The sequence below is a fragment of the Caenorhabditis briggsae genome (genome assembly GCF_000004555.2).
Source record: "Caenorhabditis briggsae complete genome, chrIII, whole genome shotgun sequence".
Lineage (NCBI taxonomy): Eukaryota > Metazoa > Nematoda > Chromadorea > Rhabditida > Rhabditidae > Caenorhabditis > Caenorhabditis briggsae.
In genome coordinates this window covers 8,164,022-8,190,393 of record NC_013490.2, presented here as the reverse complement: position 1 = coordinate 8,190,393, position 26,372 = coordinate 8,164,022, and the positions used below count along the sequence as shown (strand labels likewise).

The 26,372-nt window shown below is 38.3% G+C and overlaps 10 protein-coding genes across 10 annotated transcripts in view; 8 read left to right on the top strand and 2 right to left on the bottom strand.

Annotated features, from left to right (window-relative positions):
- Positions 1-349: 349 nt before the first annotated feature.
- CBG25954 lies at positions 350-367 on the top strand (the record flags this gene model as incomplete). Its single annotated transcript, XM_045244096.1, has 1 exon — positions 350-367. One exon carries the CDS (start codon positions 350-352, stop codon positions 365-367), a length of 18 nt encoding a protein of 5 aa, XP_045099875.1.
- Positions 368-528: 161 nt separating this feature from the next.
- On the top strand, positions 529-1,320 carry CBG25953 (the record flags this gene model as incomplete). Its single annotated transcript, XM_045244095.1, has 3 exons — positions 529-723; positions 1,080-1,089; positions 1,253-1,320. 3 exons carry the CDS (start codon positions 529-531, stop codon positions 1,318-1,320), a joined length of 273 nt encoding a protein of 90 aa, XP_045099874.1.
- A 1,861-nt stretch (positions 1,321-3,181) lies between these two features.
- Positions 3,182-3,954, top strand: CBG25952 (the record flags this gene model as incomplete). The annotated part of the gene is made up of 2 exons (XM_045244094.1): positions 3,182-3,301; positions 3,847-3,954. 2 exons carry the CDS (start codon positions 3,182-3,184, stop codon positions 3,952-3,954), a joined length of 228 nt encoding a protein of 75 aa, XP_045099873.1.
- Positions 3,955-5,664: 1,710 nt separating this feature from the next.
- On the bottom strand, positions 5,665-6,314 carry Cbr-rpl-21 (the record flags this gene model as incomplete). The annotated part of the gene is made up of 2 exons (XM_002641929.1): positions 5,665-5,908; positions 6,073-6,314. The coding sequence occupies 2 exons, from the start codon at positions 6,312-6,314 to the stop codon at positions 5,665-5,667; spliced, it is 486 nt and encodes a 161-aa protein (XP_002641975.1).
- Positions 6,315-6,881: 567 nt separating this feature from the next.
- Positions 6,882-8,706, top strand: CBG25951 (the record flags this gene model as incomplete). The annotated part of the gene is made up of 3 exons (XM_045244093.1): positions 6,882-7,010; positions 8,015-8,053; positions 8,653-8,706. The coding sequence occupies 3 exons, from the start codon at positions 6,882-6,884 to the stop codon at positions 8,704-8,706; spliced, it is 222 nt and encodes a 73-aa protein (XP_045099872.1).
- Positions 8,707-9,714: 1,008 nt separating this feature from the next.
- CBG16681 lies at positions 9,715-11,660 on the top strand (the record flags this gene model as incomplete). Its single annotated transcript, XM_002641928.1, has 3 exons — positions 9,715-9,899; positions 9,945-11,508; positions 11,559-11,660. The coding sequence occupies 3 exons, from the start codon at positions 9,715-9,717 to the stop codon at positions 11,658-11,660; spliced, it is 1,851 nt and encodes a 616-aa protein (XP_002641974.1).
- Positions 11,661-13,738: 2,078 nt separating this feature from the next.
- Positions 13,739-14,235, top strand: Cbr-hsp-12.2 (the record flags this gene model as incomplete). Its single annotated transcript, XM_045244092.1, has 3 exons — positions 13,739-13,816; positions 13,860-13,973; positions 14,068-14,235. 3 exons carry the CDS (start codon positions 13,739-13,741, stop codon positions 14,233-14,235), a joined length of 360 nt encoding a protein of 119 aa, XP_045096036.1.
- Positions 14,236-14,724: 489 nt separating this feature from the next.
- On the top strand, positions 14,725-17,367 carry Cbr-col-105 (the record flags this gene model as incomplete). Its single annotated transcript, XM_045244091.1, has 8 exons — positions 14,725-14,964; positions 15,329-15,429; positions 15,468-15,486; positions 15,544-15,624; positions 16,024-16,410; positions 16,485-16,613; positions 17,027-17,075; positions 17,114-17,367. 8 exons carry the CDS (start codon positions 14,725-14,727, stop codon positions 17,365-17,367), a joined length of 1,260 nt encoding a protein of 419 aa, XP_045096035.1.
- A 163-nt stretch (positions 17,368-17,530) lies between these two features.
- Positions 17,531-24,413, bottom strand: CBG16678 (the record flags this gene model as incomplete). The annotated part of the gene is made up of 7 exons (XM_045244090.1): positions 17,531-17,578; positions 17,948-18,246; positions 18,899-19,265; positions 19,455-20,228; positions 20,313-20,924; positions 21,396-22,057; positions 24,173-24,413. The coding sequence occupies 7 exons, from the start codon at positions 24,411-24,413 to the stop codon at positions 17,531-17,533; spliced, it is 3,003 nt and encodes a 1,000-aa protein (XP_045096034.1).
- A 1,523-nt stretch (positions 24,414-25,936) lies between these two features.
- The window catches only part of CBG25950, a gene marked incomplete at both ends in the record, with an annotated part of 1,175 nt that continues 739 nt past the window's right edge, over positions 25,937-26,372 (top strand). Inside the window, one exon of the mRNA XM_045244089.1 lies at positions 25,937-25,993. Within this exon, the coding sequence (XP_045099871.1) occupies positions 25,937-25,993 (57 nt within the window). The remainder of the gene's footprint in view (positions 25,994-26,372) is intronic.

The following is a 26,372-nucleotide window of genomic DNA, read 5'->3' as shown; positions in this document are numbered from 1 at the left end:
AGATTAACTAGAAAAATAAAACATAACAAATATTTTAAAAAACAACTAGAAGATCAGAAACTCGGAAGTTGAGTGGAGTGGTGCATAAACTGCAGAGATGGGCGGAATGGAACAATTGAAAATCTGAAAAACCTATTGAAGTCTGAAATAAGGAAAAGGAAAGGAACAAAATTTGAAAAAAAACCCATGTTGGGAAAATGTTGAGAATCCAATCAAAGATGAATTTAGGCTCCATTAAACGACATTTGGAGTGGTAACTTATGTTTATAAATATTTTTGATATTTCTTCAAAAAAAGTTCATATAGAAATTGTTTTATCCGGAAGAATGGCGAAATTCAGGTAGAAGAAATGAGAAATAAGAAATGAAAGAAAACTTGGAAGAAGGAAGAAGGGATTAGGAACTATGCTCATTTCTGGTTACACATAGGAACCAACTCAATGACCAATATGTTTCCCAGAAAAATAATTACTCCCCCAGATTCGTCATTATCATTTACATTAAGTAGCAAGAAGGAAAATCAAATATTATGGAAAAAAAAACAAAAGTTCAGAAAGACTTAATTAGGAGATGGGAGAAAGAAAGTTTTGCACACTTTCATCGTTGGAAATCAGAAGGAAATAATCATATTCAAGTCAAATCACATTTTCAGAAGCGAAATGAGAAAAACATGATATTTCGTAGAATGTCAGTGTCCGTTCTTGATAAAAACAAGCCTGATTCGGTATAATACTTGAGCAAGATGAAGTGACGGCGAGAAAACGTTGGATAATCAATTTTCTTGACGAACAGAGAATACATGAAATGTTATTATATCTTTTAAAACTTCTTATCATGAATTTCCTAGTAGGCAACTTAAATAAATTTAAAATCATGTTACTTCTGCCTCCAAAATTTGTTATATATTCATTCTCAGTAACAGCTATGTTATGTTTTAGTACCTAATATATCGCTGAAAAACACCTGACAATTCGAAAATAGAAAATGGAAACACATATAAAATAAAAAGCAAACTCTAAAAACTATGAAGATGAGAGAAGAAGAAGATGATCGGATGTCGCACCCATTTTTTGCAAGGAGGCTCATGAAAGTGCCGAAATAGGCGAGATAGATGGGGAGAAGAAAAAGGAAAAACCGAAATATGTGAGAAATTAGAAAATATTCCCAAGCAGTATTTCTAGAATATTTCGATAATTGGTTTCCTAATTCTAAAAAAAATGTTCTGCTCGATAGGAATGACACTAAGAAATGAGAAAAGATTCAACAATGCAGAATTAAAATTAAGGATGAGAGGAATGAAAACTTTGAAAATTCGGAATAAGAAAGAACGGAAAAAATCCAATCACATAAAAGAGGAATTTAGGCTCTATTAAACAACATTTTCAGAGGTAGCTTTTTGTTAGGTATAGAAAATATGTAAAAATCCTAAATAAAGAAAGAAGAAATTGTTCGTATGATCCGGAAGAATGAGAAAAAAAATCAGGAAGGCCGAGGAAGGATTAAGGAATTCCGCTCATCTCTGTTGGAGATAAAGGGAAGAATCATGCAGTCATACAGATACAAAAGGGTTCAGTCTTCTATATTTTTGTATTTTTCTGAATATCGAAATCAAAGATCAAGAAGAAAGAAAACTTGTGAGCGTAGGTTTCTGAATATGTACTGAACCACAATATGATGTGGTGCGTGGTGATAAAACATTTGTGGTAAACTGAGAAACAGAACTACGAGGCTTGTTAAAAAAGTTCTTGAAATATAGAAGGAAGAAGAATCAGCAAAAATCCACTTCAATTCATGACTAGAATACGTTCCAAATAATCGCTGAATGCGTCGGAAGACTTGACACTGAGATCCTGAATTTTTTAAAGAACATTCATCGAGAATCAACCTGAACTACAGCGCGAAGAATAGATAAGAGCAGTGTAACAAACACATTAAATGCGACAGGAATCGAATCATGAGTAGTCGACCTATCAAAATGGAGTGATGGCTTTGTGGGATGAATGAAATGAACACTAAAAGCATGTACAGTGAACTAAAATTTCAGAAATCAGGTTTCGAAACGGATTTTCCATGAATGTCTACGAAGAGTACAGTGGAAGCTTGCTCGGAACGTTGAATTCGTTCAAAGTTTTTGATAATGAGAGAACTTGATAATGGATTTGTTTCTGGCTCCATCTAAATTTCAAGCTTATATTTATTCTACAACGGTGTTTGAGGACCAAGGCCGAGATACAATTTTTTCTGTTTACTCATGTAGATGTTAATGTAAGCTGGGGAATTGAACGGATTCAAAGTGCACGCCGTTTTAATAGTTATCAATTCTCCCTATTAGAAAATTTCTCTCTCTCTCTCTCTCTCTCTCTCTCTCTCTCTCTCTTCTTTTCAGAAGACGTCGCATTGTTCACGCGTTCATCGTCGTCTTCTTCCTTCTCATTCTCTCACCCTCTTTTTCATTTCCAACAGGACAAAAACACAGAAAAAGGCAGGAAAAAAAGAGTACTACAAAGGGAGAGAATAAGTGAGAGACAGCGAGAGAAATGAGAGAACACTCCTCGTTTACGTGTGAGTATGTTTTGGAGGAGGAGAAGAAGAGGGCCATAAAACACGGAAGAAGGCGATTCAACGGGTTCGAACATTAAATGTTATTAAACAGAAGGAAGTGAGCAAGAGGAGCGTTTCATGCTAAATTGGAAAACTTAGTAGGAGGGAAAAAAGAAGAAGGATAAAGAATCTTGAACTTAAGATTTTTATGATAATAAAAGAGAATGCAAGGCTAACAGATAATCGTCGAGTATGGTGAAGCTACTGCATACAATCATATTTTCATCAAGTTTAACTGTAAAAAGCCGTTCGAGAAAATAAAGTGTTTCGAAACTTATCGAATCCGCCAACATGACTAACGTCATGATCAAAGAAGCAAATTAATGTTGAGATACTTTGATCAGCAGGAAATTCTATCGGGAAGAGGATTTTTGAGTAGTATTACTGCTGAAATTCAAACTCTGAAAAGTTCGAATTATTCAGAAAGATTCTAGAAATGTTTCTTTGATACCTTCTATAGGAGCTTTTCGCTAGAACAAAATATTTCAAGAAAGATACTAATGAGATCATCTACGAAAACAAAAGGACATACTTGAAAACCGGTTGGTCTAACAGAAAAACTACGATTATGTAACCCAAAAATGGATGATAACGATTTCAATCAAGCTCACAGGTCCCTAAGTAAAAGCGTCACTCTTCCACCCTTTTTTTCAGAATTAGAAAAAATAACAAATTCATTTCTTTTCAGTCATCTTGGAAACGCAGACAAAAAGTAGCAGTTTTTTCTCTAAAGAAACTTAGAGAACGATGGTGTGAAGGAACAACATGAGAGACAGAGATGCAAGACAGAGATGGTATCTGCGTCTCCATACTCCCTCCGGAATAGCATATCATTGGGAAAGAAAGGTTAATGAGAATGAAGAAAGTTTGTCATTGTCACAATTAACGAGAAAATAACAAATCGAGTTCAGTAACAATTTCAGAAGTGCAACTCTTTTTCTGAATATTTGAAAAGGGCAGAATCTATAACTCGATTTGGTCATTATTTTTAATTTTTTTTATTTTTATTACTGGTCATTATTTTTAAGTCTTACAAGAGGTACCAAATTGTTGTTACAAAGATAATTATCAAAGTTCAAGTACTTTTAACTAATCATCACTTGTCTATCCCCTAATCTGCTTCTTCCTTTCATAATTTTTGTGCTTCTCCTTTCTATTTGACATCATCAAATATTTCAGACTGTTATTTTCCCAGCTTCAACCAGTAATTTAGAAATGGAATGACATATCGTAAAGCGTCTCCTAGAGAATAGGCAAACCGGGGGAAGATGTCAACCAGACAGTGGTAGACGAAGGACGCACTGAGAAAACATTGTTCAAACTGGAGAGGCACAGAAGGAGACCGATTGAATAGGGCGCAGAGAAAATCTGAGGCGATGAGACATTTCTATCGGATATGTACCTGTTTTGGTATGCTATAATTAAAATTGCAAAGAAAAAATGAAGTGGAAATCAGCACAATAAACATGGTTGATAAGCAAATACCGAAAATGGTTAATGGTATTTAAACTATATTTCCTATAAATAAAAAGGCCGAACGGCTCATAACGAAGACGGCGAGTGGATCGAAATGAGAGCCGATTATCGCCAAGAGCAGACAAAAACGGGAAAAACACGAGGTCAAGCTCCAGAGACGTTCTTCGTTCTCCACAGAAAGCACAATTTTGCATGTGGCTAGACAATGGAATTGCAAAAGGTTCTTGTATTGAACAATGTGGTTCCACTATTTAATTTGGTAAACAGTTCTGAGTAAAGAAGATACCGCTCTTTTTGCATTCAACGAAGTATTCAAAACTTGAAAAAAATGATTTGCCAAGTAAACAAAACTGATTGCAAGAGGTACCTTGACAAAAATGATCAAATAGTACTCAAAATACAAATGGAATCACTTCGTTGAACCCGAATGTAAAATTTGAATCACATGAGGTGGCAACTAGATATCTACCCTATCATCTTGTTTGTTCAATCTCAGAAGTAGAAGATCAAGGTGGGCGGAGAAAACATTCACTACAAATGATTTTTTAAAAGTTGTTCGAACAATGATGGTCCCTTTCAAAATTATAGTAAATGAACTTGGAAAAGTTCACAGCGAACAGGGAGTCCTTAGTCGGAAGACGACAGCCGCCGCAGCTGCTGCGGGGCGAAGAGGACGAGAAGAAAAATAGAGTACGTGTTTTGCGGAGAGACAAACCAAGGGTCTGCTGGTGCAATGGAACTGCGAGTGAGCGCGCGCAGAGTGAGGTCTGCTGTTGTCGGGCATACACCGGGCACGGAAATAAGAGAGGAGATGCCTACATTGAAAAAAAAGAAGGGTCATCTTCGGTACATTAAAAGCGATTGTTATTAATTACAAGTAAATATGATGGTGAATCTTTGTGAGGCCCAACTGAGCAGTATGTATAAATGCTAGCATCAGGAAAGAAGGCATTCAGAAACTAAAAGTCTGATGCTAAAGTTCTGAGTTAATCTGAACTCTTGAGATAATTCAGACTCTGTGAAAAAATGCTGCTCCTACAGTATCTGAAGTATTTAAGAATAAATTTGCGGCGTCAATTCTTAGTATTAAAACATTTCAGTCGTCTTCAATGAGCCTAATCGTAAAATTCCCTAAGGGCGCAAAAATGGAACTGCGACCCCGTTACAGCACCAGCATAAATTGTGACCGAGAATAATCCACGAATTTTGATATTGTTGGACTCGTACGAATTGCGCCTCGCGTTTGCAGAATCAATAAAAAATCAAGGTCTTGCACCCAATCCAGGTTATTTTCTGTCGGACAAAAATGCTACAATACTCTATTCGTGAAAATGTTTTCCGACTACTCTCGAAGAATTTTGGAACTATGCCAAACAACTTGTTCGGAAAACAAATACCAGCTCCTTCTCGGGTAAAGGGTTCGAAAATAGCTCTCAAAGGACGTTCAGCAGAAATATTAACGATGGGCTGGGAACTCCATAATAGTCATAATCGACCGATTCTTTTTTAGCGATGTGCACCTATTTTTCTTCTGCATGTAGACGAATCAAGTAACAATTTTATAACAAGATGTTTATAAACAAGAAAATCACGCAACAATCTCGAAGCGGAGTGGGGCGAGAAGTTCTGGCTCATTATCCTTGGTGGTGACGGTGTGAGCGGCTCTTGGGGCAACTGGAAGTCTCTTCAAAGCTGGGACTGGTTGACCGGCAGACTTAGCAGCCTTTCTCTTCTCGTCGTTGGACTTGACACGGTTCAAGAAGTCGGTTCTGCACTTGGATGGCTTGATGTGCTCGATGCGGATGTTGATTCTCTTTGGAAGAATGTTTCCGCTGAAAAATATAATTGTTTTTCATGTCACAAACAACATCGACGCAAAATTTTTAGTTTTGAGGATTTTTTTAAAAAAATGGTTTCAAGAATTCTTGAAAATATTTTTCATTTTAAATAATGAATAAATATACAGATTGTATTTTTCTATTGATTAATGACTTACCGGACTCTCTTGTTAACGATGATTCCGACAGCTCCCTTAGTGACGTTGAAGATTCTTCCGGTTCTTCCGTGGTAAGCCTTGAATGGCATACCCTTTTGGAAAGCTCCGTTGGTCTTGATGTCGACGAGATCTCCGCGCTTGTACTGGGTGTAGTAGGTGGAGAGGTGCTCAACTCCGTGCTTGCGGAAGTCGCGAGCAAACATGTAACGCGTTCCGCGTCTGAGACCCTTGGAGTTAGTCATATTTAACCCTGAAAATAATTTTTGAAAAAAGTTCATGAGTTTTGAAATACCGGGAAAAGTATTGAGGAAAAAAAAGAGATTTGAGAAACATAATTTCAAAAAATCGAAAATTCAGTGCAATTCAGGGACAATTATGACGAAATGCAGCATTTTCAGGTAGAATATCATGTTTTCTGACTATTTTTGAATTATCAATCCTTGAAAGACACCGAAAAAAGCGATTTTTCAGAAAAAAAGACGAAAAAATCTTTAGGCCAGTCAAACATAACTTCTCTTTAAAGGCGCAGAGTACGGTGTCACTCGTTGTCACTGTGTTGTGCTTCCCATCGATCGCGTCGAGACCCGCCTCTGCGTCTCTGCGCTTTAACAACGTTTTACCTTATCCCTCACTCGAATTTTATCTAACTAAAGACAATTTGCTGAAATTATTTCCAGAAAGCTCGAGCGAGCAACAAAACATATACTCTGAAAACTTACCGGTTATCATTTGTTATCTGCTAATCTATTTCATGAATAAATTTATTTACAATTTTTTCTTATCACAACAGTTGAAAATAAATTTTCAGAATGTCGCTTGGTACCGTCGTCTACAACACCGTCTCTCGCCGTTTTTCCACCATCCTCTTGGCTTCTGCCTTCGGAGCGTACGCTTTCAATTATACCTTAGATGGACTCACCAACTTCTATTGGGACACTGTAAGATTTTATTTTGAAATTTTTTAATCTAAAAAAAAATGTACTGACATGTCAAAAAAAATCTAATTGTGTGTCAAATATTCAAAGCGTTCCAGTCATCTAGGCATCCAAAGTTGCCGAATTTAAAAATACTTTGCGAAATCATCAGCTTTTTTGTCACGAAAATGGCCTTTGTTAAAAACTAAAAACTACGGCAACATAATTAGATTTTAATTAAGATGCTTAAAAATTAGGCTGGCTCAAACGGTTAATTTTCGATAATTCTGCTTGCCGTTCGGGTTTCCTATTTAATAGCAAGTACGTGAACCAAGGGCATAAAATTCTACCTTGAAATGTTGTAGTTTCCAAAATCTTTAGGTCGCAAGTTAAGAGATAGCTTCATCAGTAACAATCTAATGTATGAAACTAAGCATCCCAACATCAAAATAAACCCAAGCTTGTCTTTGATTGGTGAAGTTTTCTAGTATTTTTTTCGAATAGAAGGAATTATGGTAAACCTCATTCAAAAAATCAAACCAAAGAACTTTCTAAAGATAGATTTTCCCCAATTAGAATTAATATTTTTGTAGTTATAACGGCTTTGAAAATACTTCTGAATCGAAAGAAACATTTGTTATCTTCAAATCGAATTCTCAAATACAAAGTCAACTAGAAATTTTCACCATAAATGAAAAATCAGGGCCTAGGTTTTCTACATTTGGAAAAAATGCTGACGTTCAAAAGTTGTTTTGAATAGTCTCCATCAATGGTAATCTGTTTTCGGCGAGCTTATTAATCAAAAAAATTGATTAGGTTATTTTTATTGACCCTAAAAATGTTTTGAAAAGACGGAAAACAAATCCTTAAAGGTGGGGGACAGGAGATTTTTCGTAGTTTTTTTGTAGCTAGAGTATGCATTCTACCGTCACGGTGTATAACGCTTAATGTCACTCTGCGTACAGCTGTCGTCCTCGCCTTTATGTATGCAATCGGGCGTGCGCCTTCTCTTTGCCCGCGTGACTCAGTCGGTAGCGGCGCCGCACCCTCAATCATCGCCCCCACAAGTTCAACTCCTCGAGGGGCATCTTTGAACGGAATTTCGAGAACATTATTTTTTTCATGTCCCCCCACCTTTAAAAAACCAGTGCCAGACCTTGGATATTCTGAAAAAAAAACCTGTGAGAATTTTTTCTGACTAAAAAGTTATTCAAATAAACCAGTCGGTTTGGTGCGCCTCTGGCGATTCAAACATCTGACTGGTGCGCATGCGACGCAATTTTTCATATTTTCAATAGTTTGCCGCTCTTTACTCTGAAACATTGCCACCTTTTCGAATTCGAAGATTGCTCAACAATCCTAGGATTTTGCTGAAAAACTTCTAAACCGTAAAACTAACAATGTTTTTCAATTCATCAAGTTTCGGGAAAAAAAACTAATTGGAGATGAAAGGTAGTATATGTTAATTTCAAATTTACTCAACAGGTGTTAAATGTTTATTTCATATCATTCGATTTCAAATTCAAACATTTCAATTGTACAGTTAGGTCTTCCCTCCTCCCCTCAAAAATGGTCCCGTTCGTTGTCGGCTCGCCTTTTGTTTAACTTTAGGGATAGATTTCAGCATGAATCTATTAATTAATCTCTTTCAATTTTTTACTTTCAGAAGAATGCTAACAAGCAATGGAAAGACATCAAGCAACAATTGGCCCAAGAATAGATTCCAGCGGACGAATATGGAAACTTCTACGATGTGGCGTTTCTAGAATTTTTGTAGTATCCTAAATTTTCTTGTCGAGATAAACATTTTGATTTATTCTTTCAATTGTAACTGCGGTTTTCCGATGTACTAAATTTTGTGAATACATGAAATTTCGAACTAAACTCCGTTGCCTTGGAAATCTGTGAGCGTTCCGCGTCGAGAGAGGAAGATGGCGATGCCGCGAAGAAGTGATTCTGAATGCAAATATTTACCACCGGATAAAGCGGTACTTTATAGAAAAACGAGTGACTCTGCAGTAAGAGAGCAATTAGAGTCGAACAAAAAGGAGCTGGGCAGGGCAGGTCAACTGTGGGCAAAGGGCACACAAACAGACAAAATAGTGTCGGCGTCGTAGAGGTGAAGAGACATCGGCTCTCATTCTATCGTGGATCGCGTCGGTCGGTATGACAGTATAATATTTGACGAGTGTCGGACCGTACCTTGGTACTGCCTAGACCAAATAGAGTCGGAGAAAGATGGGCAGTTACTCGTAGAGGTCACCTCTCATTCGCATTTTGTAAGGTTTCCTTATCGATTCGGAGCGTTTTTATACATTCTACTTCCTATACTTATTACTATACATCTTTTTTGTCACATTTATCAAGTTTCGAAAGATATTCAAGATTCTTAAAAATCTCAAATCTCTTCGAAAATTTTCTGAAACATTTCGTTCTCTCAATCTCTCGTTTTAACAAAAAAATCTCATGAAAATCGAATACAGTATTTTCTCGTCTCTCTCTATTCTTACAAAGCGATCGAGCAAAACATATCGGTTTTTTAGTACATAACCAGGCATCCATTCTGCGTCTCTATTTGTTACACGTGTATCAACCGTCATTATCGTCCTTCTCACACTCCCAACTGGACGACAACACAGTTTATTTGACATACTTTCCGTCCATTTTTTCTAACCAGTATTATTTAGTTTTCGTGTTCATCAATACTTCTTTTCAGGATTCTTCCAAAATGCTTTTCGACCGGCGCATTTTTGCTCTGGTCGTCGTGGTCTGCCTTTCGGCGATCCATGCAGAAGAGACGGATGAGGAGTTGAATTATGAGATGGATGAAGGAGTCGTTGTGCTTACAGACAAGAACTTTGATGCTTTCTTGAAAAAGAACCCAAGCACTTTGGTCAAATTTTATGCTCCATGGTAATGCCAGCTTCGAAATTTCAACCGAAAAAATTATTAATTCAGGTGTGGTCATTGCAAACATTTGGCACCGGAATACGAGAAAGCCACATCGAGGGTTTCGATCCCTCTTGCGAAAGTTGATGCTACTGTTGAGACGGAGCTTGGAAAGAGATTCGAAATTCAAGGTTATCCAACTCTTAAATTCTGGAAGGACGGAAAAGGACCAACCGATTACGATGGAGGAAGAGATGAGGCAGGAATCGTTGAATGGGTTGAATCGAGAGTTGATCCAAATTACAAGCCACCACCAGAGGAGGTTGTCACATTGACAACTGAAAACTTTGATGACTTCATCTCAAACAACGAATTGGTTCTTGTTGAGTTCTACGCTCCATGGTGTGGACATTGCAAGAAATTGGCTCCAGAATATGAGAAGGCCGCCCAGAAGCTGAAGGCTCAAGGATCTAAAGTCAGACTTGGAAAGGTTGATGCGACTATTGAAAAGGATTTGGGAACCAAGTACGGTGTAAGCGGATATCCAACAATGAAGGTTATCAGAAATGGAAGAAGATTCGATTATAATGGTCCTCGTGAAGCTGCTGGAATCGTCAAGTATATGACTGAGCAATCAAAACCAGCTGCTACTAAACTCGCTAAACTGAAAGACATTGAGCGTTTCATGAGCAAAGATGACGTCACCATCATCGGATTCTTTGCCACCGAAGATTCATCCGCCTTTGAAGCGTTCTCTGATTCCGCTGAAATGCTTCGTGAAGAGTTTAAGACAATGGGACATACATCAGATCCAGCTGCTTTCAAGAAATGGGATGCCAAGCCAAACGATATTATCATCTTCTACCCATCCCTTTTCCACAGCAAATTCGAGCCAAAGAGCAGAACCTACAATAAGGCATCTGCTACTTCTGAGGATCTATTGGCATTCTTCCGTGAGCACTCAGCACCACTTGTTGGAAAGATGACCAAGAAAAATGCTGCTACAAGATACACAAAGAAGCCATTGGTTGTGGTTTACTACAATGCTGATTTCTCGGTTCAATACAGAGAAGGAAGTGAATACTGGAGACAGAAAGTTCTGAACATTGCTCAGAAGTACCAGAAGGATAAGTACAGATTCGCAGTGGCCGATGAGGAAGAGTTTACCACTGAGCTCTCCGAACTTGGACTTGGAGATTCTGGACTCGAGCACAACGTTGTTGTCTTTGGTTATGATGGAAAGAAGTACCCAATGAATCCAGATGATTTCGATGGAGAGCTTGACGAAAATCTCGAGGCATTCATGAAACAAATCAGCAGTGGAAAGGCAAAGGCTCATGTCAAGAGTGCTCCAGCTCCAAAAGACGATAAGGGACCAGTGAAGACAGTGGTTGGATCAAACTTTGATAAGATTGTCAACGATGAATCGAAGGATGTGCTCATCGAGTTCTATGCTCCATGGTGTGGTCACTGCAAGAGCTTTGAGCCAAAGTACAAGGAACTTGCTCAGGCATTGAAAAAGTCCCAACCAAATGTGGTCCTAGCTAAAATGGATGCCACTATCAACGATGCACCAAGTCAATTTGCTGTTGAAGGATTCCCAACCATCTACTTCGCTCCATCTGGAAAGAAGGTAACAAAAGATACAATTTATTTGAATTTTTGAAAATTTTAATTTTTAAGACTGAACCAATCAAGTACTCTGGAAATCGCGATCTTGAAGACCTCAAGAAGTTCATGACGAAGCATGGAGTGAAATCATTCCAGAAGAAGGATGAGCTGTAAACGGTCGATGAGTTATCAATGATAACCAATACCAAAACGAATTCTGTGATAATTTATATTTATTTATTTCCTTCTTTTGTTAATTAAGTATTTTCAATCTTCCTCCAACTTCCTTCTTATTTTTGTCACCTCCCTTTTTCTCCTTCCTTCCCCAATTATTCATCTTTCTCTCATTTTTGGTTACGTGTATTACATTGAATTTTGTATGTGATGAGACATGAACTGTTTTAGTAGTTATGAAAAAAAAGAAAACCTATTCACGAAGATGAATAAACAGACTGATCGCTGAGCTCCCCGAGAACTTTTCGAGAAGTTTCTGAGAAGCCACTTAACAGAGGAATCGGGGTAGAGGGAGGAAGAAAAGAGACAAAACTTTTGTTTGTGTTTATTTGAACTGTTGAAAGTGCTCAACGGGGGTGAAAACGACGAAAGAGGAAAGCTTAGAAGCGTCACAGTTTGTGGTTGTGGATATGATAATCAGCAGAATCAAAAAATTACAAAAAAACTTGTAATAGAAGGGCCCCCACCCTATAAAGTTTGAGCTCAATTATCTCAATTGTTATGTAAGATATAAAAAATGTGTCAATTGACAAAACACTTCTGATATTATGATAAACAATTTATCAGTTGACAACTTTTTTGGTTCTTTAGCAGGAACTGAGAAAAATTGGATCAAAGTTGGTGGGAGGGGGGGGGGGCTTCTATTACAGGTTTTACGGTATATTATTCTGGTACAAATTTGGAGCTGTGGAAGAGTAAAGCTTGTGGGCGTGGCCACTGTAACCTGAAATCTTAGGCTCTTTTTCTCTTGATAACTGTTGCTTTTCGACAATTTTAGTGTTGAAAACCTCCAAACAAGTCGGAAAATAAAATGTTTTCTACATATCAAAAGTTGCCGGAAAACGGACGAAAAAAATATTTTTAGGTTCCGGTAGCTATTGTTATGAGAGCTCCATGTTTTATACCAACATAATAGAAGAACGACCATAAAGATATTTTGGTTCCCGGCTCTCAGATTTCATCCGAATACATTACAACGTGTTTAGAGGATCATAAAGCATTAGGAATCATCTATTGTGCATTGATTAATGATGCTTAGGCTAGATAGCCTCTGGAATAATCTTATGCATTTCAATCGAACACAAACAAATGTATACTTTGAACCTCAATTAGAATTTCGATCTATTACCGTAAAGCCTGTCATAGATGGCCACCCATACTCTCAAGTTTAGGCTCTTTAATGCGAGTTTCTAAAAGAGATATCAAAAAAAGTGTCAACTGATAAAATGTTTGTGATATTATGATAAACAATTTATCAGTTGACTACGTTTTTCATATCTTTGACGGAGACCGAGATAAATTGATTAAGTTAGCAAAGATTAAAGTTAGAATTGATGCCCAATAATGAAAACTTTCGAATGTTGGTGATTAGTTTTCATATTTGGCAAAGTTTCTAGAAGATTCCAAAAATTATAGTTTTTCTTTGTCATGATTGTTCTGCTTGATTTTCCAACAAATCTGTAAGAATCCAGTTGAACTATGAGTTCTCCAACAGATGTCCTAGTTGAACCATACATGTGACTAAAAATCTCATATCCCTTCACCATTGTAAAGTTTACAAAACTTTTCTCCTCTTCAGGGCATTCTTTGTATGTGTCTCTGTGTTGCTCTCAGCTCCCCGCATACTGTCAATATACACAATCATAGTTTCTTCTTCTCTTTCTTCCCATATCCTCTCCATATCCCTTCGAATTTTCCGATCTCCTGAGCTTTTTCTTTTCCTCCCGTACCACACGCCCACTTTCATACAGTCCATCCGAGTTTCTTTCATTTAACGCAAATCCTCCTCCTCCTGCTCTTCTAGGCTCCTAGAGCCCGCATCTCTAAAGAGCCAGAGCTGCGAGTTTTATGATTGTGCATTGTGATGCTCCGCCCGGGGGAGAGAGTGCAACCTGCGCATATGTTTTCTCTTTGACATTACATTTCCTTCCGATTCACATTCTATACTTTCGATTCGAATTTATATCTAAATTCACACTTCGAATTCGTTTCTCTTTCACTCATTTTCTTCATTCAGAATGTCCGCTATCGAAGTCACCGCTGACGCCGCCTCCACCTGGGACTGGCCACTCCAGCACAACGACGGAGTTGTCAAGGTAATTGGAATTATACTTTTTTAGAGTATACACCTATTTTCAGGTCCACAACACTAAGGAAAAGTTCGAAGTTGGACTCGATGTCCAATTCTTCACCCCAAAAGAAATTGAGGTCAAGGTTTCCGGACAAGAGCTTCTCATCCATTGCCGTCACGAGGTTAGTTAACATTTTGTTTAATCTTACTTTTTTGCAAATACAAATTTTTGCTTTTAAGCCTTTTCTATCCATTTCGGCTATTCAGGCTCTGTAGTCCACAATCACATTTTCTTCATTCCAGACCCGCAGCGACAACCACGGAACTGTTGCCCGCGAAATCAACCGTGCCTACAAACTTCCAGATGACGTCGATGTCTCCACCGTCAAGTCTCACCTCGCCACCCGTGGAGTTCTCACCATCACCGCCGCCAAGAAGGCCTAAGCCTACTGCCAAAACAGTAAACAAAACTTTTTTATCGAATTTCTCTTCACTTACTTTTTTTAAAAGAATGTCTTTTCATTATTTTTTACTTATCAAATGTGTTTTAAGAACTTCTTGAAATAAAATGATTCAAAAAATGTACAGAAAGTGGGGATTCGTTCTGTGCCAAAAATCTTCATTCCAGACCAGAATATGGACTAGAGGAAGGGATTCCATGCAATGATATCACTCGAATCTCTCACACAGGTAGACGGGGACTGCCGAAAAACGGGGATCGAGGTAGACGGGGACTGCCGAAAAACGGGGATCGCGCTGCCGACGGTCCGTCTGCGACGATGTACGAAGACTCACCGTCTAAAATGATAGAGCTTTCTTGACAGTTCATCAATAAACAGCTTTTGAACCAGATATTTATTATTCTACTAATAGTTTCTGTGGACTACCTTTCGGTAAAATACGTTGAATATTGTAATAGAACCCTGTTGATAAATGCGTTATATCTCTCACAGAAATCAAGATAATTCAGAACAAGGTTTAAAGTTACAGGGATCTTCTATTACAGGTTTTAAGGTACATGCTTCCCGGTGGATTGCAAAAAACTTAAGTTTTTTCAAGCAATCAGATATACCAAATTTTCTTATTAGCAAAAAAATGTTGAATTTCGTATTTTTGCTATATATATATATATATGTAATAGTACCTTTTTTTCAAAAATTTTTTATAAAAATTGCAAAATCGAAAAAAAGTTCTTGGTTTTTTACAAATCCCAAAGAAAATACTGGACAATTCTTTTGAGAAAAAGGATGTCATACATTTATGTATCCATATATAATTAAGTGTCCGAAAACACTAATTAGTATACAAAAGTAGGGAGAAAATGGATGAAATAACTGGTTTTAGGGGGTGAAAGTGGGCACAAAATGGACAGAAATTAGGAGTATATAAAAGGAAAATCTGTGGATAATTAGTCGAAAAATTATATATTATATACTCTGTTTGAATTGCAGCTCGATGGATCACAAGTTGAAGGTTTTTTTTTTTTTAAATTTCAAAAATTAAAAATGTTTTCTGAAACTTTTTCAATCATTCAAAGATGAAAATGCAATTTTCAGGAAAAAAAAAAACAACTAAAAATTCAAAAAAAAAAATTATTCTCAAATTTTTTTTCCACAAAACTTCAATTTCCAGATCAAAGCTTATCGATTTATAGCCTACTCAGCAATTTCGTTCAGTTTTGTGGCCACTTTATCGGTGAGATTTGATTTTATTAAAACAATTTTTCGAAAAATTCAAAATTCAAATTTTTAGATATGCCTGTCACTTCCAATGATATATTCCTATATCAATAGTATGAGATCAGCGATTCAAGGAGAAATTGATTACTGTAGGGTGAGTTGTGCTTTTTTGGGAAAATCGCAACATTTTAGGAAATAATAATTTTCAAAAAATTGTTTTTTTATATTTTTCGAAATTCCATAGCTTTTGAATTTAAAGTCGGAGAACATAAAACTTCCGAGAAATATTTTTGAATTTTTGAAAAAAATTTCAGATAACTTTTTTATTTGAAATGTTTCTTTTTTGAGAACTATGATAAAGAAATTTTCATTTTTATTAAAGTTTCAAAAATAGAATTTCGGTATATTTAATTTTCAAAAGTTTTCAGTCAAAAAATTTCAGATTTCTCTTTTGAAAACTGGAAAAATTGGCTGAAATTTCAAGCAAATATATTTTCAGAAATATGAAAACTTTTCAAAAATAATTGTTTTCGAATTTTCAAAAAACTTCCAGAATTCCACCAAGTCCATTTGGTCCGAAGTGCAAATCTTCAAACATCTCCCTCGTAACCGTACCGCCCGGCAGACCTCCTATTTCCAAGACTCAGCCCCTTTTTGTGATCATGGATGTTGTACACCAGGCTCTCCAGGACCAACCGGTGAACCAGGCCGACCAGGCCGTCCAGGCCGTCCAGGAGTACCAGGAATGCCTGGAAATCCAGGAAAACCACCTCAACAACCATGTGATTTGGTGACTCCGCCCCCTTGCAGTCCTTGCCCGACGGGACCGCCCGGAAAACCTGGACCACAAGGACCGCCTGGAGAAATAGGACATCCTGGGAATCCTGGAGAAAGAGGATTAGATGGAGAACCCGGAGAACCCGGACCACCAGGTGAGACGGTTTAGAACTGACTGTTTTGGAACTAGTAACGCTTTAGAACTGATAATTTCTCTATTGGACGTTCAAAAACTAGTTATTTCGCAACCAGAGCATTTTAAAATCGAACCATTTCGCAACTAGACTTTTAGAACTAGCCATTTCAAAAACAAACTTTCTAGAACTGAACCATTTCGCAACTGGATATTCTAGAATGAGTAGTATCGCAACCGGACGTATTACAACCGACTGTTTCGCAATTACACGTTTCAGAATTAGTCATTTCGCAACTAGACGTTTTAGAACTGAACTATTTAGTAATTAGACGTTCCAGAACCAGTCATTTGGCAGCTAGAACCGACCACATACCAACCGGACGTCCTAGAACAATCTATTTTGCAACTGGACGTCCTTGAACATTCTATTTCGAAACTAAACGTTCTAGAACTATCCAAAGTGCAACTAGACGTTTTAGAACTAGCCATTTTGTAAAAAGACGTTCTAGAACTGGCTATGTCGCAACTAGACGTTTTAGAACTGAAACAACCCCTAAAAGCGGTCATTTCGCAACTTTGGCGTAATTTTCCTCAATTTTCTCAAACTTTTCACTTTCTAGTACTCAAAACCCTCAAATTCCAGGTCCACCAGGGGAACCAGGTCTACCAGGATCACAAGGACCACCAGGACAGCCAGGAATCAATGCAGAACCAGTGGAATTCACCCAAGGAGAACCAGGACCACCAGGAGAGGCGGGACCACCTGGTGCGCCAGGAGAACCAGGGGAGATTGGAGAAGACGGTCCACCAGGACAGCCAGGACCAAAAGGACCACCCGGACAGTCGGGAATACCTGGAATGGATGGTCCGGTGGGGAGAAGAGGGCCGTCTGGACAACCAGGACCACCTGGAGAGAGAGGAATATGTCCAAAGTACTGCGCTATTGATGGTGGCGTCTTTTTTGAGGATGGATCCAGGAGATGAACTGCTTTTTAGGGGATTTTTGAATAAAAAATTGATTCTTTGGGATTCATATTTTTGTATAAAAATCAATAAATGGACAAATAAAAAGAGAAATAATTTTAACAAAGAAGTCAAAAAATGAAAATGAAAATACAGATTTCTAGAGATCCTTGCTTCTTGACCATCAGACTTTGTATCTGGCCTGTGTGCCTCCTCGTTGGATTTGGGCGGTCTGGAAAAAAATACCGATTATGGATTTTCAGCCATTTTTCGTGATTTTCAGGTTATTTTAGGTCCATTTTCAGAAAATTTAAATATTTTTACAAAACATTTCCAACCGATTTTCGGACCAATTTGAGCCAATTTATTATTACTTTTTGGGATGATTTGTTGGAATTTCCAAAAAAAATGTTCATGATTTTTCCTCTCGTTTTTAGCCAATTTCAGCCAAAATTTTTTGAGTTTCAAAGGCTCATTTTCAGACGATTTCGATTTTCTAGAGGATCAAAACTGGTAGATTTTCAGCTGGTTTGAGCCATTATTCGGCTCATTCTCAGCCAATTTCCCTTGAATTTCAATCCCATATCCCCATATCACTTACCAATTGTCTAAACGCCTCCTTCATAATTCGAATAATCTCCTCTTTGGCCGCTTTCAAATTCCTCTCACTTCTCGCCTCCAACAATAAATGCAGACGCCGCTCTCCAGCTTTCGGCTCCTTTCCAGGCGGTACGTGCACTCCTCGGACCGAAATTCCGACTTCGGCGAGTTCGGCCACGTGTCCGACCGATTCTCTCGAGCAAATTTTGTAGCGGACTTGTTGGGGGAAATCGTTGATGTCCCATTCCTCTTCGAAATATTCCCACGCTTCTTCTTGCTTCTCTGTTGGAGCCGCTTCTCCTGAAAAATAAGCAATTTTGATAGGATTTTCCGGGGTTTCAGGATTTTCAGCCATTTTCAGCAAAATGTGATGTGATTTTCAGTTAAAATTGTGCCTATTTCGGGTCGTTTTTGGTTTTTTTCCTGGGGTTTTGCGCAGTATCGACTTGTCACAGCGATATTCGGAAGGATCACAATACTCTGAAAAATATATCAACAAAGACACTACGAGTAGTCTACGACCTCAAAATTCGAAACATAATCGGAAGCGAAGACTTCTACAAATTTAACATGATAATTCGATAACATTTATTGTATTTTGTTTGTTTTTGTTTAATAAACTTCTGTATAATCCGAAATTTTCTCAAAAATCAATAAATTGTCAAAGAAACGAGCAAATATAACTAGAAAACATCCTAATCTAACTAGACGACATGCGAATCTACCTCGGCGATATGCGAATCTAGCTAGTCGGCTTGTCGATCTAAAGCGGTTGCGTTAGAACATAGAATTAGCTAGTTTAGATTTGGTTAACTTCTAATTAGACGTAAAACGATTTCACTGAGTCCATGTTTTTTTTTGTATAAAACTATGCTCAAAAATGCCAAAGGTTCTCATTTCGGCTCATTTTTCACAAAATGTATATTTTTCCTCATGAAAAAAAATGGCTTACCTCCCAAATAATTGAGCTTCTCATTTAACCTCTGCGCCTTCTCCTTTGCCAGCATAGCCGTACTAATCTGAACCGGCGCCACGTCTTTTCCACGAATCACAGCTTCTGCCGTCAACTGGGTAGCCGTTTTTTCGATTGGCTGAATCGTGTTTTGAGCCGTTTTTAGACGAGAACTAATTTCTTCGGCCTTCAGCTTCGCCGCATCCTTTCTCTTCTCCGCTTCTCGATCGGATTTCGAATTTCCAGACGTCGTCGGTTTCTCTGATGTCGGTTTTCCGTGCACGACTCGTCGTTTTGTTTTGATCATTGACGATAATTGCTCATCCAGATCGTCTTCGTCCTCACCGCCAGCTTCCATTCCGTGCACCTGAAAATAATAAAATTTTAGGGGTGGAAAGGGACAGAAAATGTTTTTGGTTAAAAATGACCATATAGAACTACTGTAATCCAAAAACGACTAGACATTTCGTTGAAACTAGAAATTTTTTCCAAAATTTCAGTGATTACGGCAATTTAAAGTCATTTTTCTCCAATTTTTCGCTATCCCAATCCTTACCAATCTCGCCATTTTCTTCTTATTCGCATCCGCTTCAGCCTCTCCCTCATCGTATTTGTATCCGTGTCCTTCGAATCCTTTCCCTCCCAAGTGCACCTGCTTTCCCTCAGCCTCCATTTCCTTTTTAAACCTCTCAAACATGGCTTTTAGATCCGCAGGTGGCTTAACTCCAGCAGTTTCGAAAGCTCTGCAGATCTCTCCTGCCATTTTTTCCTGATGTTCGGGTAGTACGAAGGTGTAGGCGTATCCCTTCCGTCCAGCTCTTCCAGTCCGTCCAACACGATGCACATAATCTTCGTAGTGATTCGGACAATCGTAATTGACTACTAGAATCAGATTCTTAACGTCGAGACCTCTGGCGGCTACTGATGTGGCGACTAGCACTTTGATCACTCCTGTCTTGAAGTCGGCAATCGATGAATCTCGATCGTGTTGATCAATTCCTCCATGCAGAGGGGCCACTGAGTTATATCCGGTCTTCATGAGCTGGTCAACAATATCATCGGCCTTCTCCTGCTTATCAACGAACACAATTGAGCATCCTTGCTCATAGTACATTCCGAGAAGCTCTAGGAGCTTCAGAAGCTTCTGATGCTCTTCGCAGATCACGGCGTTTTGGGTTACATCCGAACAGACGACTGATTTTCCGCCGACGAGAATTTCGACGGGTTTATCGAGAACTTTCCGTGCCAAAGCTTCCATGTGACGAGGGAATGTGGCGGAGAAGAGAACGGTTTGCTTGTCGGGGCGAATGTTGTTGACCACTTTCATGATCTGTAAAAAATAGATAATTAGGATCTAGAACTTTTAATCAATTTTAAGCCATTTCAGACGATCTGTGAGCTATTCAATTCTTACCTGTGGCTCAAAACCCTTATCAAACATTCGATCGGCTTCATCCAGTACCAAATACGTCACTCTCCTCAAATTGGTCACTTTCCCACTATTCGCAGCCAGCACATCGATCATTCGGCCAGGCGTACAAACCACAATCTCGGCGCCACGTTTCAAATCAGCAATCTGTTCGGAGATTCCCACACCACCGTAGGTACAAGCTACACGGAGACCCAGAACCTTTGCGAACTTGTTAGCCTCCTTGTACGTTTGCATAGCCAGCTCTCTGGTTGGCGCTAGAATCACTGCGATGGGTCCATCGCCCTCCTCAAGCTCAGGTTGATCAAGAATGTGACGGAACATTGGTAGAAGGAAGGCGAGCGTTTTTCCAGAACCGGTTTTTGCAATTCCAATCACATCTCTTCCTGACATAATCGCTGGGATAGCTTGAGCTTGAATCGAGGTGGGCTTTGAATAATCCAGCTTTTTCAAGACATTCATCATTTTGAGATTTAGACCACATTGAGCGAACGTTTTGATTGGTTTTGGGCAATCGATTCCTTTGACGGTGATGCTGTCCAGCTCCTCGCGGTACGCTTTCACTTCGGCTTTTGTCATTTTTTGGATTTCGGCAGTCTGGAAATTAATAATTGCGAATGTTCATATGGAAAACAGCTTTAAGAAAGGACCTCAACCACCTGAAACCGACCAAAAACCTGTTTTTGGGACTTAAAATGATTGAAATTAGCTCAAAATTGATTGAAATTTTCAAATCCAATCGTCAGTTGTAGTGTTTGCTCACAATTGAAACTACCGTAACCCGACAAAATGAAAAATATATTCCAAGCTGAAAATGGGAGATTTTGATAGTTATTAGGGTGGCGCATGCTGGAAATGAGATAATTTCGTGGTTCATGACCACTTTTATCATTTTAAATCAATTTTGAAATGAGATTTGATAATATCAAGACTTTTTTTCAGCCAAGTTAGCTCCATTTCAGCATGATTGCTAGTGTTTTCTGGATGTTTTCAGACTATTTCCAAGTCATTTCAGACAGCTTTAAGGCGACTTCAGACACTTTACAGCTTAAAAAACCCATGTCTTACCTCAATATAAAAATTTTTCTTGAATTTCCGATAATAGACTTTTGAATGATCGGTTTGTGCCAACATCCGTCCCTTATGACACAACGAAGCAGCAGCAGTTTCAATATCGAAATCATCAATGACCATATCCATATTATCCTCGTTTTCCAGCACTTGTCCCTTCTCTTTCTCCGGTTTTTCTTCTTGGATGATAGTGACGATTCCTGATATCTGATTAACTGGATTTTTCGATTTTTTCGCGTTCTGGGACGAAATTTGAGCCATATAGGCTTCCAGAGGGTCCTCATCGTCGTCGTCTACCTCCATTTTTTCTGTTTTTTCCGGCTTTTTCGTCGTTTCTTCTGGGTTTTCAACCGATTTTGAGCCATTTGAGCCTAAATCAAACTCATCTTCGTCATCCTCGTCTTCTAGATTCCACGCCTTCTTTTTGGACTTTTTATCATTTTCTTCCTGTTGTTCAGACGCCTGATCCAGCTCTTCCTTCTTCTTTTTGGCCCTCCAAAGCTCCACGTTCCGCCGGCGACGCTCCATTTCCTTCTCCAAATCGAATTGCTTCATTTCGATGACGTCGTTGACATCTGAAATTTTTTCCAATTTTCGGCCTTTTTTCGTCCTATTCAAAAATCCGGTGCCTCGAGCGAGGATCGAACTCGGGTCTATCGCTTCACACCCCGGCGTGTAAACCAGTGCGCTCTTCGATTGACAAAAATCTTTGTTGTTTTTGATATATAAAATTCGAAAATTATTTGCTTTTTCAAAATTCAAATGAGCGTAAATTTCTGAAAAGTGTTAATAATTTACCGTGTTTCCTCTAATAAAAGCTCATTGGCTTCTATTTTTTTAACCTCTTTCTCAGGGTGGGCTTCTATTAGAGATGGGCTTTAGTTAGAGGAGATGGTTTCTATTTTTCAATTTTATATTTTCAAAAAAAAAAATGATTTAAAAAATCCGAAATTTGACAATTCGGGAGTTAAGAATTCTGAAATTCAGTGTTTTGAATCATTCGAAATTTTCATTATGCAATTCTAAATTCCAAAATTCCTAATTTATGAAATTCTGAGATTCCAGGATCTCAAAATTCAGAATTCTGGAATTCAGAGAAAAAAATCTAAAATTCAAAAAATTTGAGATTCAGAAATTGAGAAATTGTCGAGTTCTAAAATCACAGTTCCGAAAATTCTGGAATTTTGAATCAGCGTATTTTCTCCAATACAAGCCCATGGGTTTCTATTGGAGTGTGGGCTTCTATTAGAGGAAATGCGGTATACTAGAATCAAGATTTTTGAGTTTCTGGTTCTAAAAAATTTTTTTTGATTTTAAGAATATTATAAATTTATAATACTTCAGAAAATTTTGGAATACCGAAGATTATTTCTGAATTGGGATAATTTTTGAAATTGGCGCCGAAATTCAGGTGGAAGGTTAACAATGCGATTTTGCCTAAACCTATGATCGTAAACAAAAAAAAACGAAACAAATTTAAAACAAATTTTCACCGAAAAATGTGAGAATCTTACTGATTTTCGCTAATTTCGGTACTTTTTTTACTGGAATTTTCATTTTTTGAAAAAAAATTATAGGCCTTCCCTTTCATTGGGCTATTCGAAAAATGGTGCCAAGAAAATTATTCGATTCTTCCTAAAATAATGTGTTCTCTTGAAAAATCTGTAGTTTCTAACTGTGTAGCATGCCTTTGTTCAAATATATACATTGCAATTTCAAATTTTCTTATTTTTTTTATGTCCATACTATTGCTGTCTGAAAAATTAAGGTTAGAGAGAATTTTTACAGGGAGCCTTGCTTCTAGATGTCAGCTGATTTAGGGTGCTAAGCCAACTTTTTAAAAGCTGAAAGTACTTTTAAGGGCAAACAAGAGTTCAGAGGGAAGGGTTGCTATCCGAGAGAAATTCGACTTATTCCTCTTCTATGCCGCGTAAAGTTGATTTCCAGGAGTAATTTCCTGGAAAAACGCTGTCCAAAGCTGCGATTATTTTCCAGATTTACAGCAACAGTAAACTACTGTATCACTCGTTTTGACTGTGTTCTTCCTGGTGATTCATGCCGATTTACGGCGGGTCTCGAAGCGGAGGCCTCTGGAAAACAATGACAGCTTTGGACAGCGTTTTTCCAGGAAATTACTCCTGGGAAATCAACTTTGAACGCGCCACTAGTTTTGATGGGAATAAATTCGAATCCACACTAAATTGCTTCAGTAATACTACTGTGGATCCACGTTCCTTTTTTTATCTCCCTCCTTTTTTTTGAAATGTCACGGAAAACACGGCCTCGCGGAAGGGAACCTAGATTTAAAAATTGGAGAGCGCGCCAAGTTTGGACGCATAGCGCGGTCGCGTCGCGGCTTTCCGGTGAGTAGCGACTCAACAACGTTTAGCTTCACGTTTTTTCAAAATTTTCGAATCTGGCACGCGGCCAACTTTTGTGTGCGACGAAGCGCGCGTTTTTCAGGTTCCCAACCGCGATGGCGTGGGAAAAATATAATTTTGTTGTCCTGAGAATCAGAAAACAGAAACTAGGAACAATACACGTGAAGAAAACCTCCCCCACAAAAAAAAATTAAAAAGCCTTTTGCATCCTCATGTAGAAATACGAGCTCTCGAGCTTTGGAGGGGGCGGAACGTGGAGCTTTGAACGGCCAAAAAGAAGGACGAACTGAATCTGACGTCTGAGCAACAAGAGGAGAAGGATAAAAAGTCCAATTTATTTTAGTTATTTTAGACAAAAACCCCCATTTTAATGTTTTTAAGCCTAGTTCTTACCATTACTACTCTCTTCCATCTCAAAAACCGCTGATTTGCTTGCTTCCTTCTCTTTTTCCTTCTGCTTCTGCCTGTCTGCGTCTCTCTGTTTACCACGATCTCTCCTATCGTAATCCCGGTCCCGGGAGCGATCTCGACGCCGTCTTTCATGGTGGTCCCGACGTGGAGAACGGCTTCGGCTCCTTTTCCGCTCTTTGGAACGGGATCGATGACGCTTGTGCTCTTTGTGATCGCGGCCCATTTGGAATTGGCTGAAAATAAGAAAATTTTCGTTTCGGGAAAAGAAAACAAAGAAATTGAGTGATTTTATGCAAAAATTCGAAACAAATCCCAAGAATCTAGAAGAAAAATTTAGCTTCTAGGAAAATTACACAATCAAAAGCAAAATTTTCAAGAAAATTTGGTTCTAAAACCTTCGTAAACTAGAGGATTCCCATCAAAAACCATTGCCAAAACTTTCGAAAATAAAAAAAAACTACGACACTCCGCATATCCCGCCTGGGCGCCTTGTTTAGCGACTGCCCGAAATAGGAGCGAAACCACCCAATTTGAATTTCGATATTATTGTCGGATCAAAAAAAGTGACACCTGAAAATCTCGGAGACGGCGCTCGTGTCGATTTACGAGGGGGCGGAGCGAAAACGGATACTGTAGATAATGCCGCGTTCAAAGTTGATTTCCAGGAAAAATTTCCTGGAAAAACGCTGTCCAAAGCTGCCACTTTTTTCCAGGTTTTCCAGCTACTGTCGCAACGAGTATTATCGTAGTTTGCCTCGTTCGTTTCGAGACCACCGACCTCGCACGATTTACGGCTATAATTTGCTGTTTTTGCTGGAAATTTTTCGAGAAAATATGGTTTCCGATGAAGAAAATGTTTAAGAGATCAAAGACATTTGTGAGTAGCTTGTATTTCTGATGAATTATTCTTTTTCGGTTTGTAGGTGACATCGTCACGGTTGTGACAGCAGTTATCCGAAAAAGGAAAAACTCAAACTCTGAGTCTCAAAGTGAGTTGATTTACCATTTTTATTCAGAGAAAAGTGGCAATAGCTTCGGTAAAGGACATCAAAAATCAATCAAAAGCAGAGAAGGAATTTGCTGCAAAACTTGAAACAATCCGATTGGTGAGTGAGAAAATATCTATCCGGCAAATTAATTAATAAAACTCGTTCAACTTCTCATTTCGTTTATTTTCTAGAAGACCGATTCTTAGAAATAATGATGTTCAAAAATGTCTAATTGTGATACAACTAATTTCTAGCTCCGTATCAAAATAGCTCAAAGCTTTTGTTAAATTGTGTAGAGAACAGAGAAATAGTTAATCTTAGTCAACACAAGCAGCAACATAGAATAGCCATACAGCATGCACCCGCACAGCAATCGCTGAAAAAATGTGATATCAAGGGAACTCGTATACAAACAAACTCTGCACGAGATCCTCCTCCGTTTTGAACTACGACAGTTCCTCCTGGTTGTTGAACGCAGGGTTGAGCATAAGCAGGCTGACCGTAGACCGGAGCTCCGTATGGCGAAGCGTGTACAACAGTTGGAGTATGGCATTAAAGTTATTGTACATAGCACTCATTTCACACCTCCACAGCTTCTGGAATTTCATTAAACCACTGACAATGTTTGTTGAAACTTTTCAATTTTTCGAAGTTGTATCTCTTTTTTGCTTTGATTTTCAGCCCTTTTTCCTCTTTTCCAATTTTTCTCTTTTTGAACTCTTTCCTTTTTCGGATAACTGTTGTCACAACCGTGACGATGTCACCTACAAACAGAAAAAGAATAATTCATCAGAAATACAAGCTACTCGAAAATGTCTTTGATCTCTTCCACATTTTCTTCATCGGAATCCATATTTTTTCGAACAATTTCCAGCAAAAACAGTCAATTATGGCTGAAAAACGTTAAAAAACTTTGGAAAATTGCGTTAAAAAAAGCCCGTAAATCGTGCGAAAGCCCGTAAATCGTGAAGAAATTCGACTTATTCCTCTTCTATGCCGCGTAAAGTTGATTTCCTAGGAAAATTTTCCTGGAAATCAACTTTGAACGCGGCATAACGGCATTATTCATGTGAATTTAGTGGGATTTTCTGAACAAATTTTTGATTTCTTGATATAAAAATGATCGCTAGCATCTCTAGAAACTATTTTTAAGCAAAAAACTAAAATTAAACACGAAAGTAGCTCGAACGAGC